Source organism: Poecilia reticulata, linkage group LG7 (genome assembly GCF_000633615.1).
Source record: "Poecilia reticulata strain Guanapo linkage group LG7, Guppy_female_1.0+MT, whole genome shotgun sequence".
NCBI classification, from domain to species: Eukaryota; Metazoa; Chordata; class Actinopteri; order Cyprinodontiformes; family Poeciliidae; genus Poecilia; species Poecilia reticulata.
In genome coordinates this window covers 25,681,456-25,701,602 of record NC_024337.1, presented here as the reverse complement: position 1 = coordinate 25,701,602, position 20,147 = coordinate 25,681,456, and the positions used below count along the sequence as shown (strand labels likewise).

General features: G+C 38.3%; 3 protein-coding genes across 6 annotated transcripts in view; 1 reads left to right on the top strand and 2 right to left on the bottom strand.

Annotated features, from left to right (window-relative positions):
• The window catches only part of lgr6 (leucine-rich repeat containing G protein-coupled receptor 6), a 63,532-nt gene extending 49,040 nt beyond the window's left edge, over positions 1–14,492 (top strand). For all 4 annotated transcript variants that reach the window (XM_008413793.2, XM_008413796.2, XM_008413795.1 and 1 more), the window contains 14 exons: positions 2,647–2,862; positions 4,146–4,217; positions 6,276–6,344; positions 6,791–6,862; positions 7,916–7,987; positions 8,366–8,434; positions 8,612–8,683; positions 8,977–9,042; positions 9,878–9,949; positions 10,665–10,736; positions 11,135–11,260; positions 11,597–11,751; positions 12,104–12,184; positions 12,272–14,492. In XM_008413793.2, the coding sequence (XP_008412015.1) occupies positions 2,647–2,862; positions 4,146–4,217; positions 6,276–6,344; positions 6,791–6,862; positions 7,916–7,987; positions 8,366–8,434; positions 8,612–8,683; positions 8,977–9,042; positions 9,878–9,949; positions 10,665–10,736; positions 11,135–11,260; positions 11,597–11,751; positions 12,104–12,184; positions 12,272–13,416 (2,359 nt within the window). In that variant the 3' untranslated portion in view covers positions 13,417–14,492. The remainder of the gene's footprint in view (positions 1–2,646; positions 2,863–4,145; positions 4,218–6,275; positions 6,345–6,790; positions 6,863–7,915; positions 7,988–8,365; positions 8,435–8,611; positions 8,684–8,976; positions 9,043–9,877; positions 9,950–10,664; positions 10,737–11,134; positions 11,261–11,596; positions 11,752–12,103; positions 12,185–12,271) is intronic.
• Positions 14,493–14,546: 54 nt separating this feature from the next.
• ube2t (ubiquitin-conjugating enzyme E2T (putative)) lies at positions 14,547–17,775 on the bottom strand. Its single transcript, XM_008413797.2, has 7 exons — positions 17,615–17,775; positions 16,733–16,842; positions 16,343–16,412; positions 16,158–16,263; positions 15,949–16,047; positions 15,695–15,778; positions 14,547–14,840 (listed from the first exon to the last, which is right to left on the bottom strand). The coding sequence occupies exons 2-7, from the start codon at positions 16,839–16,841 to the stop codon at positions 14,724–14,726; spliced, it is 585 nt and encodes a 194-aa protein (XP_008412019.1). The 5' UTR covers position 16,842; positions 17,615–17,775; the 3' UTR covers positions 14,547–14,723.
• Positions 17,776–18,594: 819 nt separating this feature from the next.
• LOC103467426 (uncharacterized methyltransferase YdaC) overlaps positions 18,595–20,147 on the bottom strand; it is a 2,826-nt gene continuing 1,273 nt past the window's right edge. The window contains exons 2-4 of the mRNA XM_008413798.2: positions 19,596–19,852; positions 19,230–19,410; positions 18,595–19,134 (exon numbers count right to left, since the gene is read on the bottom strand). Of these exons, the coding sequence (XP_008412020.1) occupies positions 18,938–19,134; positions 19,230–19,410; positions 19,596–19,850 (633 nt within the window). The 5' untranslated portion in view covers positions 19,851–19,852 and the 3' untranslated portion in view covers positions 18,595–18,937. The remainder of the gene's footprint in view (positions 19,135–19,229; positions 19,411–19,595; positions 19,853–20,147) is intronic.

Below are 20,147 nucleotides of genomic sequence, written 5' to 3'. Positions count from 1 at the left end.
TGTAGCTTTCGATGTACTTCTAAATCTGCTCCTTAGTCGCATCTTTTCGGGCTTGCTACTGCCTCTAGTGGCGTGGGGGTGGTAACACAACTAATATAATTACATTACTAAGTCAGAATACATACCACAAAGTCTAAACAAGACTTTAAAGTGGTTCCAATTTCTCTCGATGGTCAGCCTGTTGAAACTGTGGAAAATTTTAAATACCTTGGGTTGTTCCTGGACAGTCAGCTCAACTTTGCTGAAAACACTGACTATATTTTGAAGAACTGTTTTCATTGACTCTACCTTTTAGGAAGAGTTAGTGATCTTGCAGTGACCCAACTAGACTCTAGTTGGGTCACCCCTATGTCTTCAATTTGGGGGGGGGGAAATCATATTTTATTTATCACGACAGAAGGGTTCAGTGAATGCGCATATGAAACTGGTGGGTTCGGTACCTCAAAAACGGTTAAGAACCAATGCTTTATGACAACATGGAGTAAGCTAAAGGTTTCCAAAAGCAACACATCATTGTCTTATCTACAGAAATTTATGAACACATGACAAAGTCGCTGACATCTATCAGACTGGAAAGTATTACAAAACATTTTCTGTGGCATTGGAAATCTTATATTTGCCAAACATAAACAAAGAAACATCAACAAAAAAGAACATCCTGATGATCCACAAGAGTTTTGGAAAGCGCATCCCATTACATTGTTTAGCATCATTTTAGAATAAAACCTAAAGTGAAATATGGTGGTGACACAGTGATGATCTTGAACTGCTTTGCTTCTTCAAGACATAAATCATATTCTAATTCTGTTTTTACCCCAAAACTCTGAAGGATAAAATCAGGCAGTGGCTTATGACTAATTGAAGGTTTTCGAGGCCCTGGGTTTGAATCCTGGCCTGGCATCTGGCTGCATGGAGTTAGGTTTTTTTTCTCAGACTTCTGAGAAAAAAAAAAACACTCAAACTGACACCAAGATTCAAGAAACATGTTTCATGGTTATCAGTCTAAATTGCCCTTAGAGGAGAGTGTTTGCTGTTGTTTATAAGGTCTATCTCTGTGATTCCCTTTGACGGACTATACAGGGTGCCTTTTACCTGATGACTGCTGGAGATATGCACCTGCTTCCCTATGGTCCTTTTGAGGATAACCAGGTATTGAGTATATGTACTATACCTGTTATAATATAGACAATGGATGGATAAAGAGACCTTGTCAAAATTAGGATTTAAATCTATTGTAATGTGGCACAGACTTAAACAGGTCGTCCATGTTCTGAAACACCCAGTGGTAGCTGAACTCGAACAATCCTACAAAAAGAATTGGGAAGACATTCTAAAATAACTTCAGAAAAACTGATTGCTAGTTATTGCAAATGTTTGCCAATATTTGCCAAGTGTGGTACAAATACTAAATAGTTTTATATGATAATTTTTCTTAGAAGGCCTGGTTAGTTTGGAAAGGATTTACTATATTCTCAGGATGTGATGATCTGAAGCACTTAGGTGCTACAAATAAAAACAGAAGTAAGAGGGCAAACATTTTTTAACAACACTTAGAACATAACCCAATGCCATGAAGCTGTGTGTGTACACATACATGTATGTTCCATGGGTCTTTCGATTTAAGCATCTGCCAGTGTGTACAGTTGCTCCCCTCGATGGAAAATCTTTCTGCAGAGAAAAGTCCAGAGTTCAAGTTCACATTTCACTTTGATGACGCTTTCTCTTTGGTGTAACCTCGGAGGGGTGATGAGGATGAGGACCAAGGGAATCAAAGGCGCTCAGTGAAAGACTGATAAGCAAAGATGTTTGAAAGATGGAAAAGAGCTAAGGAGAGAGACTCAAAAGTTCACAAAAGCTGGGAGTGGATCAGCGTTGATGTTGAAAATGAATGGAGAGGGGCCAGAGGGAGCAAAGAGAGATTAATGAATGAATGTGAAGGGCCAGAGAAAAAAAAGAATAGTAAAAGGAAGTGGTCTCAGCTTGTCAACCCTGCCTTGAGGGGATCATTCATCACTATCGACAGTGTGTATCCATGTGCGTATTTACCCGGGATGTGTGTATCCAGACTCTTTGCCTCTGGGTATAGGATATTAAAGGATAAAGAGGACAAACATATTTTAGGTTTTCTATGGTTCAAGACATGAAAGTGCTCACGGTCATAACTTCTGCAGATGAAAGAAAAAGTGTTTGTGGTGTTTGATGGAGCACCGTCAGTCCCGATAGTAACCAAGATTCTGATGGAAAGAATGCCGACAGGAAGAACGGCTGAGGACGCCTTTAATGGCCTTTCCCTTTTTCCAGACATGGATCGAAGAAATCTTTATGCAACATAAATAACTCGAGGACAGGGAAAACAGGCTCAGTGTAGTCATTCCTACATGTTTGTGTTTTTCTCATCTTGCATTTGATTCGTGTCTGTACTGGTGAAGGTCGACATAGCTTATTTAGCAGGGGAATAAATCATAATGAGGCACTCTAAAGAGGCTGCAGCAAAGATGAAAGAGAGGAAATAAAGGAGCTGTAATCCTTATAATACCGTTCCCATAATCCAAAGTATCTAGCGTCATGACGCATAACCACAAATACAAAAAGGTATTCAAACAAAAACACGCAACTTAAGTAATTATTGTGCTTTTGGTCCCACAGGCGTCTTGATGCCAACCTCCTGAGCAAGGTTCCACCTGAGGCCTTCAAAGGTGTTCGCTCTTTGAGACACCTGTGGTTGGACGACAACTCCCTAACAGAAATACCCGTGACGGCCTTGGACTCCCTGTCCTCTTTGCAGGCAATGACACTGGCCCTTAACCAGATCACCCACATACCTGATTATGCGTTTACCAACCTCTCTGGCCTGGTGGTGCTGTAAGTGACATCTTGATTTGTGCCTTTTTTACAGCAGAAATGATAAACATGTCGATGGCTGTTTCAGTGAATGCATATTCAGAGGCCATCTTTATATGAAATCTACACCAGATTTCTGTAACAACCCCATTAATCCACACAAGTCCATAAATAAAATTATGTGCGATGAAGTGGAATGGAACAGGAAACAAGTACTGAAAACATACTAAAATTGAGTTGCCACTTGGGAAAAAAGACTTAAAAAAAAAAAAAAGATGAATGTGACTTGAGGAAATGGAGAAAATACTGCAGATGTAATTTTGACCCATCATTCCACATAAAATGTGTTCTGGATTCTAGAAGTCTTTTCCATTTACTCTAATCTTCAGTTCTTTAAATTTAAATGAATTCAACTTACTGGGGCTTTAAAATAGCTTTATTTTCTACCTATGAAACAAGTTGAGGGTTTCCCTGACTGTTTGGAATAATTTTACTGAAAAATCTACCCCTGTTTCATATTCATATTCTCATCAAGAATATCCCAGTTCATTTTAGTCTTCTCTTAATTAAGTAAAGTCTGCCACTAGCATTTGCTGAAAAAACAACCCCACACCATGATGTTCCCACTTACAAATATTGTCGGTATGATGTTTTTGGGGTGGTCTGCGGCGTTTCTTCTGCTTCAAACAGGGTGTGTGCAATAACATCCCAGCAGATCAGCTTTGGTTTCATTTGATCAGACTGTATTTTGCCAGTATTTGATATGTCTAAATATTTTGCAGAAAACTTTAAACAAGTTTCAACATGTTTATTTCTGTAGTGGACTCTTGTGCAGTGAATGTTCATAGATGCCATTGTGGTTGAATGCATTACTTACCGTTTCCATGAAAACACTGTTCTAGTTAATTCCAGGTCTTTTTTGTTTTAAGCACTCGGCAAGAGATTCTTGGCTCTTGCAGAACTGATCCGATTATTCTTTTGACTCCTCAGTCAGAAATATTGTGCGGAGCACCTGGAGATGGTTGTTTCATTATGGAATAATATTCTTTTCGTCATAAATTGTCTCCAGTTTATTGCACAGAACTTACTTTATGGAGCAATTTGTGGTGTTAATTTCTTTGTATGTGTCAATTACCTTGGTTGTTGCATACATCTGGTGTAAATTGTAGATCAATAGCCTCATTAGAAATACATTGAACTAGAAATACTTATTTACTATTTTGCATCTCTCCTGAGTGTTAACAGGCAAACTAATTGGCCAATTTTGCTCCCCAAAAACATGAATCTTTATGGACTTTTCCCAGGCATCTCCACAACAACCACATACAGAGCATGGGATCAAGATGCTTTGAAGGCTTACAGAGTCTGGAGACACTGTGAGTATCCACAAAGTTAGAATATAATACCTCAGAAAGCGAATGCAATTAAAAGCCATAATTTCTCATACTGTCTGCAGTCTTTCCTCATATTTTACACACACAATAGTGCTGGGTGTTGTGAAGAAAGCCTTGAGATGTGTTTTTATAAATCATATGTAACGTGTGCCAAAAAGCACTGTAGCTCTAAATTATAAAGTCATAATGATTAATGTACTGGTAATTTCAGCAGGTGCTCGAGCAATTCGCAAAACCACAAGCGACAATTGAACAGGAATGCAAAGATGAAAAGATCCACTTTGATTACCTTGAAGCATCATCAATGGAGTCCTCTGTGTTATGTTTAGTAATTGCTAGGCAGTAAGGTCAAGAACAGCACAGCGTGGCTCCAGCGGAGTTTTCCTGGAGGACGTGCCATAGCCTCAATAACCTAATCCTAACCACATGCCAATATGGAGACCGCAGAAAACTGACACAGTGAAAGAAAGTGTGAGAAGCCTCCTGCAAAATTCATGGTGGTCTGATGAAAACACAGTTTCTGGCATTCTGCTTTAACAACCTGTTGAAGTGTAAAAAAATTATGCATTATTTCTTTACGAGAATGTGTGTGGGCGAGCGAGCATATGTGCGAATATATTCAAGTACCTTTGCCCGTGCAATCATAAACGTATGGCTCGCTTTATACTCATGTTGAAAGCCATAATGCATGCTGGGAAACTCTGCAGAGGATGAAGAGAAACCAGAGAAAGTGAAAAAGAGATGGAGCCTTTTGGACAAGAATAGTGTGTGTTAAATTGATTGGGCTGTCACAGGGCGGTAGAGACAGATGGTTCGGCGGGGTAAGATGACAGGTGTCACTGACGTGGAGATTGTGCTGGTATGAGGGGTTAATCTCTCGCAGCGGCTTTCTTTATGAGATATATGCATAACCACAACCTACATCAATCCCTAGCATATATATATATATATATCATTAGCATGAGGAGCTGTCCAGTGAACTTCTAGAAAACACAACAACATATGCAAACCGGACAAAAGAGCAGTTATTTCTCAACCGATTTGGATGGCTTAATAGCATTTATGTGTATAAAAGACCAGCACTTAATTTGGTAGAGAATAGGAAACTTTAAAAAACATTACATAAGTGTACAGTTGTAATGGCATACAGTACAAGTGTACACATATGCAACTCTATTCATACATACAATCAGGAACAGCACTAGAGATGTTGCTGTTAGTGCTTCTACTTTGGATCCACATTTGGAGAGGGTCCTTCGAAAAATTAAGATGGTCAATATGACTTAGGGGACGCTCATAAGAACTGGGATGTGTCATAGATTAGCTAGCAAATACACCATTATTGCAATCTCGGTGTGCACAATATTAAAATCCATAACTTTTTTTTTGCTTAGTTACTTTTGTCTGAAAATGTGTCTTTCAGAGACCCATTTAGATTTGCAAAGAATTATGTTAAAAGGCCAAAGTTTATAGCCTTACTTTCTTTAACACTAACTACTGCTTTGACCACAAAGAGTAGGAGAACAAATGAAGAGAGATTTCAGTTAAGAGGGAGGTGATCAGCTAGCCCTTACCATGTAAGACCAGCAGCTCTGTGCAAAAGGCAATTTTAAAATGAGAGCTCCAGTGCTTTATCATTCTTGCATCATGGTAGGCATTGCATAAAGACTGCAGCAAATCTCAGTGGCTTGTTGAAAAAGCAAAGTGTCTCCTTTAAATCGCCCGTGCACTTTGCCAAAAGTGGTTTTAATTTAAATAAGAAAAATAAACTTTTAAAAGGTTGTCTAACTTTGTTACACAAAAACTACACTAATGAGACTGATTTCATGTGCAAACACATTGACATTAATTTCTCATTTAGTTTGTTTCTGGTGTTGTTTAAGCCTGATTGACTTGGCTCTGTCTGTTTTTTGGAATGGACTGGCTCCACTGCGCTACTGAGGGAGAATGTTATTATGAAATGTTGATGCCATGTAGGGGGCAAAATCGGACATAACGACTTTTAGATATTATTTAACCATGACTTTATTTGACTTGCAGGGATTTAAACTACAATGATCTTCAGGAGTTCCCTACGGCAATCAGGACACTGAGCAAACTTCAGGAACTGTGAGTACCCGTGCACACACACACACACACGAAAACACACCTGCCCGGCATGACTATCGTGGTTGTGTTATCCCGAGTAATCCCGTTAAGTGATTTTAATGTGGCACTCGGATACAGTCTCTCTCGCCCCAAGCAGGTGCTGGCTACACACCCACGCAGCCACTCGCCCTGCACATACACACAGACGCACATGCACAAACCATGTTTTTTCCCCGGCTTCAGCAGATGTTTTGCAGCGTGCATATGTGTCACAGATACAGCGTATGTGTTGTGTGTTTACGTCTCATGTATCCAAAAATGTTCTTCAGCTGTGCAGCGGCAGGTGCAACGCGAGGGGCACATGACTCACACTCTCACTCACACACACATTGTCGCATCTGCAAACGGCCAAAATGCAAAACATACTGATTGAGAGAATAACTAACAGGATGTTTTTGCATGTTCAGGGGCTTCCATAACAACAACATCAAAGCGATCCCTGAGAGGGCCTTTGTGGGAAACCCTCAGCTCCAAACCATGTGAGTTTCATGCTTAATCACAATGCTGCAACTTGAACATATCAAATAAACACAACTGGAATTGCATGTCAACATCACTTACAACGCAGCTCGTTCAAAGCAGATTATACAGCATGTGTCTACATACAGTTGAAACCAGAGATTTACATACAATGGATTTAAAAAGGGATGTCGTCACTTATCAGTGTCTGAGATTAAATCGGATTAAATCGTTCCTGATTTAGCTCAGTTAGGATTACCAATTTTTTACTTTTTACTAAATGGCATAATAATGAGAAATAGATTTCTTTAGAACCCGAGCTTTATTAAGTTCATTTGTTTAAACCATTGTTCGCCAGTATAAACCCCATGAGAATGTTCAAATATCATACTCCTTAGGAGGGTCAGTATGTTCTTTGTCCCAGACATGAATCGGGTTTGCTGTAAAAATGTACAAGTCAGTCCCCAAACAAAAACAGAAGATCTTTTAAAGATGCTGGTTAAAGTTGGAAAGAGAGCATCATTAACTACAGCTAAATAAAACGACTCCAGTAGCAGCACAAAAAGGCAGATTACATTTTGCAAATGTACTCCGGTTATGAATTTGCATTGGGCAGAATTGTCCTGTGGTTTGACAGAACTAATATCAAAGTGTTTGGCCATAATGACTATTGTTGCAATTATAGGAAAAAGAGGGAAGCCATAAAGCCTGACGCCAACATTTCATCTATGAAGTATGGCAGTGATAGTATCATTTTGTGAAGATGTTTGGCTGCAGAAAGGGTTTCTGCAGGAGAAAAGAATATCGTGTAAATATTGAAACGTCTCAATAAATCAGTCATGAAAGTCTAAATTAACTTAAAAGCACAAATGGGTTCTCTGAATAAACAATGACCCTAAATGTACAGACTAAACTATAAGCAAAACAGAAATTAATTTGGTCGTCCACACTGACATAAATCAGAAATTTAATTTAATATCATGCAAAGAGAAAAAAATGGCTATTTGTGTTTTTTCATATAGTATATTTAAATAAATGGTCCCACGTGTATTTTTTTCCTCTTTTTCTTGCAGTCACTTTTATGAGAACCCAATCCAGTTTGTGGGGAAATCTGCTTTCCAGTTCTTACCAAAGCTGCACACACTGTAAGTATGTGGTCAATAAAAGCCATTCCAGTGAGTTAGCGCAAACACTGTTTAAATCATCCTCTAGCCATTGCAGCCAGAGCTCAGCGGACATGTGTAATGGCCTACTGAATGATGTTGTGTTACTGTATTGCTGTGCCGTGTGCTGATGTGGTAAGAGAGAGTGTGCTGTAAGAACATGTTGAATAGTGTGACTTATGATGTCTGGTGAGAGGGCCAAAACAGCCCGTGTTGATATTGGAGGAATAGCTTGATGGCTGCAATGAGCTGTTAGACAGGTTCTGCGTTTGTGCATGTGTGTGTGAGCACAAGAGGGGAAAGGAGGAGAGAAAAGCAATTGTTTAGGTTTTTGTTCTTTTTCTTTTTGCTTGGCATCAGTTCCTTGAATGGGGCAACCCAAATCCAAGAGTTTCCGGATTTGAAAGGAACAACCAGCCTTGAGATTTTGTAAGTATCAAACACGCAAAGTAATATTTAAGAAATTATAGGATGCTCTAAGACACGAGGAACAAAGGTTCGGCAAACCAAGACAATTGCCTGTCCACCTAAGTTAGACTGATGAGATTCTGGGATCATTTCATTTACTTGCTCTCCAACAATAAGTTGTTTTTTTTTCCTCTATAGGACCTTGACTCGGGCTGGTCTCTCAGCTCTTCCCCTGGACCTATGTGAGCAGCTGCCTCATCTCAGAGTGCTGTGAGTGCACACATATAGACAGGCACACACATGAATAGGGTCAATAAAACTTAAAAAATGATAGAAAAACCAAATCAAGAGAGCTGTGTCCTAAAGGTATCACTCAAATTCACCAAAAGAAATCATAAATATAGAGTTCTGCAGTATACCCCTGCTCACAGAACTGACACCCAAGTTTTTCTGTCAGCCCATAATTTCCCACTCCATAAATTCACAGCTGGTCATGGATTTCTCAATGTCTTATCATAGCATGTGATTTTAAAAAAATGCATTATTTCTATGTGCTGTTGTAGAGAGCTGTCATACAACCAGATAGAGGATCTTCCCAGTTTTTACCACTGCTCTGCACTTCAAGAGATGTGAGTAATTTTCCCTTTCTAAATTACTGTTTGCATACAGGGATGGGCCGGATACCGGGAACAAGGTGGTTGTGCATTTTGAACAATAAAATTTTTAAAACTGCGAAAGTTTCAAAGAGTTCAAAGTATACCCAATAAGTTGCCAGAGAAGCTTAATTTTTTTTCCACATGTATGAAAGGTAAAAAAAAAAGGTAACACTGCCCCTCCCCCATCTATTACTGAACACTGCTAGTCAGTTGGCTCTTAGAAGGTCATTACACTTTTCCCTCACAAAAAAATGGCTGTTTGGAAATTGTTTTCTTGAAAATGCAAACAGTCTTGGATAGGCAACTAAAGAAAAGCCAACTCAACACATTAAAAAGTTTTGAATTTTATAAACAGTAGGCACGTTTTTTGTATTAATTTAAACATGATCCTTCACTGTCCACTTTTAAAGGTCGTCTTAAAACCCATCTATTTTACTTGGCTGTCAACTCCAGCGGGATCTAGTTTTAAATTGTATGTTTGTTTGTTTTTAAACTGTAAGAGTTTTTATTATTATTATTTTTTATTGTTATGTTGTGTTTTAATGTACAGCACTTTGTATCAGCTGTGGTTGTTTTAAAGTGCTTTATAAATAAAGTTGGTATGGTATGATTATATCTTAACTAGTCAATATTTTAGGTTGTTTTTGCAGCAGTTTTCCTTTTCTCTTGTAAACAATTCCAACTTGTTACAAATGTTTATTACCATATACACCATTCTATGGACCTATGTGTCAGAAGTTTTTATTCAACTTGTGTACATTTTATTTACGTCACTGTATAAAAGCCTTTGTATCTTTGTATACAACAGCGGACTGCAGCATAATCAAGTCAGAAGAATAGAGTCAAGCACCTTTCAGCAGCTCTCCTCTCTTAGAGCACTGTGAGTTGATCCTTGATCTGTTTTTCTTTTCTCTCTTCGTCTCACATTAGTCCTGTTGAAATTCGTTGTCTACATTAGAGTGGGTCAGTATTGAAATGATGTGAAAACGTTTTATGGCCTGAAGATCTAGTTCATATGTTTGAATTTTGGCAGTAACTCCGAATTGTCCCAATGTTTCAGAGTAATTGTGGATGTTTGAAGATAATTAGTGTATACTGTATTCAGTTATGCCATTTGGTGAATGAGGCTTTTAATGTAAAGTACTTTGACAGACCAGTAATATTTGAAACATGATAGATAAATGAAGTCCATTTGTGAATAAAATATTTTGTGACTTACAATATGCCAATAAAAATAGCAAATGATACATGTATAGGAGCTTTTCATAGCTATTTCAGAAATGCCAAATGGGTTTACCTCTTTAAAATATTAGAAGTATGAAACAGAAACAACATTAAAGAGAATAGATAACTTTCTTAATGCATTTTAAAGATAAAAACATGACTAGTGAAAGATGAAAAAGCATTGCTCAAGTCAAAATGAGTATTTTATATTTCCTAATACTGACATCTACAGGATCAGACTACAAAGTTCCTAAACAGTTTTCATATTCAAATTCCACACTTTTGTAATACTACATAGGAAGCCTGAATGATGAGCATGACTGTAACTCCAATAAGTACATTGAGTTCACTTTATTGTTTTTCTCTGACAGTGATCTAAGCTGGAACATGATTGAGTGGATCCACCCAGATGCCTTCACCTCACTCCATTCTTTGATCAAACTGTGAGCAAAAAACAGATACACATCTCTCACTTAGCCTGTCATACAGTTTATCTGATTCTTTAGTAGTCCCTTCCCCACTTAAAATGGGTGACAAGGTTGATATATCAGAATATATCAGTATGTCAGAAATGTGGGCGTAATCACTACGGGTTAACACAACATTTTTAGCCTTAATACATTTGTAGCCAACAATCTCATTTCAAGTCATGCCAACTTAAAATTGCATAATCTGAGTGAAGACTGAAGTTTGTTTATCTAATCTGATAGTAGGTACTATCCAGAGATAATCTGATAGCATGTCTGAACAGGTTAAAGTATCAAAGAGACTAAACTTTTTCCTTTTACTTTAAGGACTTCACATGCATAACATTTTGCTTCTTTTTATTTTTTAACCATAGAGACCTGACTGAGAACCGCCTCAGCTCTGTACCAGTTGCAGGTTTAGGAGGCCTCACTCATCTCAAACTGAGGGGGAACAAAGACTTATACGAAGCCTTCAGTCCTGATCACTTCCCACAAATGAGGTAATGTACAAAAATATCACCTATGAAAATATAGCCTACGCTAAAAAAAAATGTCTGTGCTTAAAGCCGGTTCAAAAATTCAGGTGCTGTACACAACCAGCAAAATATAAAGTACTGCTGCAAAGCATTTCTGAATTCAACTTGGACAATAAAAAAGACATCTCAATTACAAAGTTAACTCTTTATGCTAATTTCTTTGAATGTCTGATCCATAATGTCAAGGAGTCAAACCAAAAGCACTATGGTCTGAACCTCAAAGGTCGTGCTTTGCCTAAATACCACCTGCCATGGAATCTTCTTCGTTATGATGATTAATATTGTTCCCATCTGCAACAGGGTGATAGAGATGCCTTATGCCTACCAGTGCTGTGTGTATGCATCCTGTAACACCTACAAGCCCACCACCCAGTGGGACACAGAGCTGAGCAACACAAATGAAGACCTTCACAAGAGGACGGTGGCCATGTACCCAGTCCATGCAGACACTAACTGTAAGACTACAATCCACACTCAACCACATTAAGTTCAGTTGCTTAACAAAAAAGACAAACCTACCTATCACATGGTGATTAACAACAGTATGATCAAAATAATAAAAACTAAAATTATATTGCTGAGTGTACAAATTCTGTAACTATGACAGAGCTGTTAAGCCTTGATATCTGTGTAATTGAGTTTTCTTGCACCTTAAATGATAAAAAAATAGACACTGACAATTGAATTTTATGAGTACCAGTTACCTCACTGAAAAATAACACAAATAATAAGCCACATAATATCCATACACAATGCAAAGAACTTCAGTCCTCGTATTTAGATCATATAAACAATCCTATCTTCTAGATGACCCTGACCTGGAGGAGTTTCAGTTGGAAATAGAAGAATCCAAGTTACAGACCAGTGTCCAATGCACCCCCATACCTGGTAGGTGACGTCTCAGATTTGATATGGCTAAGCGTTCAGTTTGCTGCGACAAGTACTGACAACAGTTTTGTGTCCTTTATGTCGTAGGTCCGTTCCGTCCCTGTGACTCCCTCCTGGGCAGCTGGGTAGTCCGCATTGGCTTGTGGTCCATCTCCCTGGTGTCTTTGCTGGGAAACGCCATTCTGTTCCTGTCTCTCTTTGGATCGCCAGGCAGCCTGTCGCCACTCCGCTTTATTGTGGCCTGTATGGGTGCTTCTAACCTGCTGATGGGTGTGTGTACATGCACACTGGTCCTTGTGGATGCTCTGACCCTTGGAGAATTCAATGACCATGGAGCCCGCTGGGAGGGTGGACCTGGTTGTCAAGCAACAGGATGGGTTTGGGTGTTTGCGTCTGAGGCAAGCGTGCTGCTGCTGACTCTGGCAGCAGTGCAGTGTGGTGCAAGCGTGACATGTGCCCGTGCCTATGGGAAATCACCATCCCTTAGCAGTGTACGCACATGTGCATATTTCTGTCTCACCCTCTGCCTCACAATTGCTTCACTCCCGCTAGTTGGAGTGGGGGAGTATGGCTCTTCACCTTTCTGCCTTCCGTCACCCCTTCCTACCCCATCTTCTCGCTTGCCATCCTCCCTGGGCTTCCCTTTGGCGCTCATAATGATGAACACCATTTGCTTGCTTATTGTCACAGGTTCATATATCCGCCTATATTGGGAGCTACTTCGGGGAGAGTGTGAGGGGTTGTGGGACTGTGCCATGATCAAACATGTGGCCTGGCTTATCTTTACTAATGGCCTTCTCTACATACCGGTAGCTTTCCTATCACTTTGTTCTCTTCTGGGTCTTCTTTCTTTGGGGGAAGAGGTTCTAAAATCAGTCCTCCTCCTGTTACAGCCCCTGCCCGCTTGCCTCAACCCTCTGCTCTTTCTTCTTTTCACAAGAGATCACTCTCAGTTGTTCTCCTGGTCTCGCCCCAAAACTCGCCCACAGCTGCGCCGCGACCGCACCTTGGACTCACTAGTTTCTGTGGAGACAGAAAAGAGCTCCTGCTCGGATTCTTCAACACAGGTGTCACTGACTGATGCCGACGCCACGTACAGGGAAGGGTCTTCTCCCCAGCCCGGACGAGAAACAACCAGGTTTTCTCAATGTTCCTCTACATCCTCCGTTCACCTCATCCCTTGCCAAGTACCAATCGCGAAAGCCAAAGGAAGGGAGAGGGTGACAGAATGAGGAAGCATGGGGAGTTTGGATCAAAATGCGATTCTTACCATTTTTCCTTCTGTGCTGTGCTACAATGACTCACCTTATATCAATGAGCCCCTGAAACAGATGTTTAAAAATATAGGGGAAAAAATTTGGAGATTCAAGGACCGCAGCATTTCTGGGCTACCCATCTATAAACTCTTGAGAATGAGTCAACAAAAGATGTTGACTAATAAAGAGAGGTCGACAAGCGAACAGTCTTTCTGACCAGAGAGCAGGATGGAAGTTTTGTTTTTTGCCAGTACTGTTGAACTAAAGGACAATTTCGGAGACTATCCAGCGGACCGAGTCAAACAAGGAGCTGAATAAATAATGCAATGCAAAAAAAGCTGTTAATCACATTGAGAATCAAAGCTACAGACAAATTAATGGTCTACTCTGAGGGAATAAATGTTTATACTGAAATGTGATGAGAAATGCAGCTCAGAAGTTGCATATTGTTTAATAGCATTTAAGTGGAGTTTTGTTTTTAAATACAATTCTGTCATAGCATTGTTGTTTTGTTCCAAAAAAAAAAAAAAAAGGCGTATTGTCAATCATACTAGCAAATTTCCCAAGTTTAAGCTAATGTGTTTTGTCCAGAGCAGTTTTTATAGCCACATATAAAACTTTACAGCTGTGTATTGGAGCAATTTTTATGAAATATTCTTTAAGTGGAAAATAATGCAAAAATGATCTGGGTTGCACATGTATTTTTATATGGTTTACATAATTATGCTCAAAAACATGCAACTTTGTCAAACAAGAGTTAAGCAGTCTTATGGTTTGAATGGGACGCAGCTGTATTTCTGCCAACTTTAGAGTAAGAAAGCGATCTTTATATACATACAATGTAACTACCTCTGAACTATGGTATTGACTCACTACAGCCTTATTGATGTTTGTCTCCTTTTTATAAACAGCAAATATATAATTTTATACATTGAGAAATAAAAATTTTAGTTTGTACAAAATAAAAACTTGTACCACTTAGGTTGTACATACTTTATGTCTTTTAAACGTATGTTAGAATAAAATTATCAACATATTGTATAAACTTGAACCTCTCTGCTTATGATACAAAAAAAACACCTAAATAATACACCACATCCATAAGGTGTAGATCTTCAAACTTTTATTATACACAGAAACACACAGTTAACTTATAAAGATTCAGTTCATGAAATGCATCTAGTCAACATATAAGCAACACGTTAGAACAAGAAAGCAAAAATAAAGGATGCAGATGCTGTGCTAACCAAGATCAGACAGCTAAAACAACTGAATGAGGAAAACTACACACAAGGTCTCTTCAGCGGTTCTTCTGCCTCCTGCTGGGAACATAGTGCATCCCGTTTCCGAGACGATAATTTCTGATCCGGAGCATTTTCTTTGTTGTCTTCCACAACGCTCTGAATCGAGGATACACAAAAACTGTTATTTTCGAAAAACTCTACAAATTTATGATATTCTGTTACCTAATGTAGACTTTAAATTCAGAATAAAATTGGTACAAATTACAACAAACTCAAGATTTGAAACTGGTGCTTGAAGATCCAACACAGTATAAAATCTATATAAATTGCAATCTGTTGCCAATAATAGTCTAAACACATTTTTTACAGGTTATTCAGATGCATTGGTACATTAGATGAGCCCACAAAGCTATTGGTAAAATCGTGTGGGAATTCTGGGAAGAAAGGAGCGATGGGAAAGATGCTGCAAGCTAACTATATCCTAAAGATTTCAAATACGGGTTCAAAAGTTACTTATAATTTCAGTAAATCCATTCACTATGTGCAATATTGAGGTGATATTGCTGTGGGAATAAGTGTGACAACTTGCTTTGTGACACAACCAGCTCCTCACCAAAAAATAATCAAACTTTTTCGAACAAGAGTATATGGGACAGACAGAAAACAGGTAAAGCTACAAATACCCAGATGAAACACTTTTAAAAAACCTACAAAAAGACTCACAAAATGTCAATACAAAATCCTACACATAAATCTGTTGTATTTTGTCGTGCTTGAAGCAGAACAACAAAATAAGTCAAATTTAAAGAAATTTGACTTAAAATTGCAGGAGATACATTATCCTGTAGCTTATGTTCAATCTAGAATCCACAGCACAGCCTTGTGGTTCAGATGAACTACTACACAATCGGTACTAGCAGGACCGGAAATAAAGTAGTGTGGAACTATGAACATCCTATTCATGCACAGATCACACAACAGATAGAAGAAAATGAGATAATATGTCTTACTTTGTTTGTCTGAATTGCATGTTCCTGTGTCCACTTCTTGGCCTTCTCTGTGAAGAGGTATTTGTTGTACTTGAACTCTGATGACTGGATTTAAAGTACATAAACAAGCATTCAATACATTAGAATCAAAAGACTTTCGATTTAGAGCAGTGGCAATATCCAAAAAGATATTTTGAGTTCCTCAAAACCCTTAATGAAGCACCTCAAACACATGGGAATATATATGGCTAAAGGAAAACAAAAATGCGACTCACTATGTCAGCCATAAGCGGGTCATCTGGATTGGGCTCAGCCATGAGCAGTTGGATTGAGGTGAGGACTGTGGAGATATTTAGAGATGGTTTCCAGGCACCCTGAATAAAAACAAACAAAAAAAAAACCCCAGCTGATTATTGCATCTGATTTGAAAATAGAAGTTTAAATAATTGACAGCAAACACAAATTACATTATACTTTTCACAACCTTTGGTGGGAGCTTAAGAGCATCATGGCAAATTCGTCCTGAGTTGTCAATGTTTGGGTGGTAGATTGGGGTCAAGAAGCGTATGTTTGGAGGTTCAAATGGATACCTAAGGCACATAAATGGCAGACTGTCGTGTTTAAATGGTTACGTCGGTTTCATGAGTGCTCAAAAGGACAGAAAAGTACCTTTCTGGGATCTTCACCTCCAGGGAGAAGAGTCCACCTTCATAAGGAGTTCCTACACCACCAACGATCTCTGCAAGGTAAGGTGATGCTAATAAATTACCAAGATAGAGCTGAATTGAAATAACACATCAGTTAATTAAATAAAAAATAGAATTATGCAATTGCATCCAAAAGGTTGTAAAAGTATCAAGGATTAAAATTTAGACCACATAGAGAAATTTAAATTACCTAATACATATTTTTACTTTGTCATACGCGGGAAAATGGGTATGTTTATGGTTTATCCTCATGTAAAGCTATAGCTCCCATCATTTCTGAACTGTCATCCTGACTATTGCTCCGTTATGGAAACATCTCTAACTGCTTTAGGCCCAGTGACAGAAAGCGTACGTGCTCGGAGGTCATCAATCCGCTCCTCGGTCTGCCAGCATGTTATCCCAGGAGGAGGCTCAGTGCTCAACATCTGAAGTTCACGCTTCAAACGGGAAGCTCTCTGCATTCTTTAGAGTGGGGGAAAAAAAAAAAAAGTAAACTGAAAGCAATTTTCTCACACAATTATAAATGACGTCATGTAAACATGAGGGTGAGACATACAATATGAAAACTGAACCCGACTCCACATCAAAGCAGTATAAAAATTGTGAAATTAGATCCTCGCATTCTGATCAGCAACCAGGACTAGTTCAGGATATTTTAAAACAGTTTGTTTTTTTTAAAGGATGTTTTTTAGTTTAAGATTTGGCTGTGGTGTCCTAAATCCAAAAGCTTTTAAATTAGATCACTTTTGTTGAGCTTTTGAAATTTTTCAAATAATATACTTTTACTAGTGCCTGTCATTTTTGTCGACTTAAAGCATTTCTTTTGTTGTGTTTAAAAAACTCAAAGGTTAAATCACAAATTTTGTACTGGTCCGAGGTTATCTATAGAATGTGTCAATTCAACTGTTAATTATTTTAAGCCGAATCTCAAGCAATATTAATATTGCTCACAGTTTTCGTAAGTAAAACGAGGATTTGACTCATTTCACAAACTTTGTTGTAGTATGCGGCCATTTTAAAATGAATCCAGCTCGGCGTTATTTAAGCTTCTTGGTAGCACGTGTATATATTTATAAGATAATTGGTCATCTCGTCTGTATTTCTCTCGGTTGTTAACCGACCATAAATAAGCTAACTGCTCAAGTCACGGTACCCATGTATCAAAGTAATCAAGGTAATTTCTCCAGATCATCCACACATAGTATTATCAGCTCACTTCTTTACGTTTTCTTACCTGTCACACACGTTGTACTCACTGAAGAATTAAAAACTCGTAAACTCAGAGAGGAAAAGGCGCTCAGAGACGAGTGTTTTCGGATTTCCCTCTTCAGCGTCACACTTCTTCTCGTGCTGATCATGTTGTGGTTGAAAACGTGAATAGCGCCATCAACTGTTACGGAGCCGCGACAACGGAACCAATCCCCCAAAATATGTGCACTATATTTATATCAAGTAATGGGGAATACAACAAAATATTTTAGTACATTGTATTTGGAAATTATTCATTGTGTATATCAACAAGTGGATGTTCGTTCTCCTAGATTTCTCACAAATAGTCAATAAAAATATTGTCGTGCTATGTTGAAAGAGCATTTTCAAACTGTCTTTAAACAGTTTGAAAATGCATTGAATGCTTATCTTAGCTTGATAAATACACATTGCGTCATAACACATATGTATTTGGCCAATAATGTCATTACTTTTCAATAAGACATAAAAAAAATGAAAATTAGATATTTTCTAATTTCTTTTCTTTTTCAATGAGACATTTATTGTGTTTACATTTTGTTTTAAGGTTTATTTTTGTGTTAATGCAATAACACTATAAGTTATTAATTATTTTTTCTTTAATTAGTCTCTCTCTACTCTGTGTTGTTTACTTATTTTTTTTATTTATATTTTCATTTACTTTTTTGATCATTCCATTGAGCTAAACAAATATAATCTTTGCTGCTATGTGTTTCTTTCTGGTGACCCGAGCTGAAAGTGTAGTACTCCTTCCAATTCTCTTCATTTCTCAATTTTCCTTCAGATTCTATAGAATGAACCTTTTTTCCCCCCACATTTTCTACTGCTTTTTTCTTGTCAATATGTCTAAGTTCAAACATTCAATTTGTAAAAGTATTGATATAATAATTTATTTGGTCACTGATGTGCTTTTTTCCCCCCCAAGCAGTACATACCACAATTATTTTCTCACAAAATTATTTCAGGAAAGGTTTATCTTTTATTCTTTAGAGTTACAAATATGACTTATTGAATGATTCATTCGTTTTGCAAATAGCTGCAATAATTATAAACTACCCTTGAAACAGACTCTATTGGCAAGAAACACAGTAATTAAAGAAAACAAATCTGGAGGAGGATATTTCTGATGCCAAAACTGCTTAATCTTCTCGTGTTTACATGATATAAGAGGGTGAAGATTCCAGCTTGATCGGAAATTTGCGTCTCAGTGCCCGGTCATAGACTATCCATTTAAATGGCACACAATGAAAACCTTGTATCTTAATCCTGAGTGCAGCAGTCACGGAGGCAGAGTGAATTAAACACTGTCTCACTTTAATGCCGTGGCATAAATAGCCTGAAAGGTTATGTTTCTGTGTTGCGTGTCTTCCATCCTGACGTCAGTGAAGCCAGAGTCTCTCAGAGCTGCCATGTAGGCCTCAGGGCGCCAGTTCTCCCCTGGCATCACTCGCTTAGCTGCTAAAACAGCTACATGGGAATGCCTCAGTGTTGTGACAATAAGTCCTCCTAGGGTCAAAAGGCAAAAAAAAAACAAACAAAAAAAAAAAACTGTGTTTAAATTTAACCTTTTTTATATACCTCAAGAACATAGTGTGTCTTACCTGGCTTCATTACACGGTGGATTTCTAAGGCTGCTTTCCTGAGGTTGGGCCAAAAGTAGTAGCAGTTGCAGTGAAAAACTTTATCCACACTGCTGTCCTTCAGAGGCATCGCTGAGACATCACAGTGATGGAGGCTCACTTTGCCACTTTCCAAAAATCCCTTCACTCGTTCTTTGGCCATCTGTCATGGCAGAAAATAAAACAATTTGAAGTTTCTAAAGGAAAATATCACCACTCTTTCCACATGTCTAAAATCTATTTTGGTATTAATTAGTATTAAATGCAGGGATTGTTGTTTTTCAGACACTTTCTTCATTAAAATTGGGAAAAAACACAGATCTATGTAATAATATGAAAACATCTCACCTGATGCATGTAGTCAGAGTAATCCACTCCGATCATGTGACCTGTAGGCACAGTGAGGAGTTTGGCTGCTAACTCCAGACCCAGACCTGGGCCATGACCAAGCTCCAGCACCGTGTCCCCTGGTTGGATCCCACACAGCTGAACGGCACGCTCCTCAAGAACCTTGTTGCGAGTTTTGAACATCTTGCTGACCAACCACCCCACCACAGATCGGGTTGGCCTGCCCAACTGGCTCCCCAATTTTGCAGCCCACATTCCTGGGGGACATTAGACCCCAGAGATTACACTTAGAATATCTGTGGAGCCTTTTTTATGCAAACTGATGGTAACACAAACAAAGTAGAAAAAAGTCATTGTCACCTTATTAACAAAAATAATGAGCCATCACTCATTATTTTTGTTATTATGACTAATAATGAATGGCAAATAACTTGTATGAACAACACAAAACAATATATTTGCAACAACCATTAAACTATTTGGATTATTTAAATCCAAAGAGTTTTATTACAGTATTCAAAAATAAAATAAATAAATAAATATATATATATA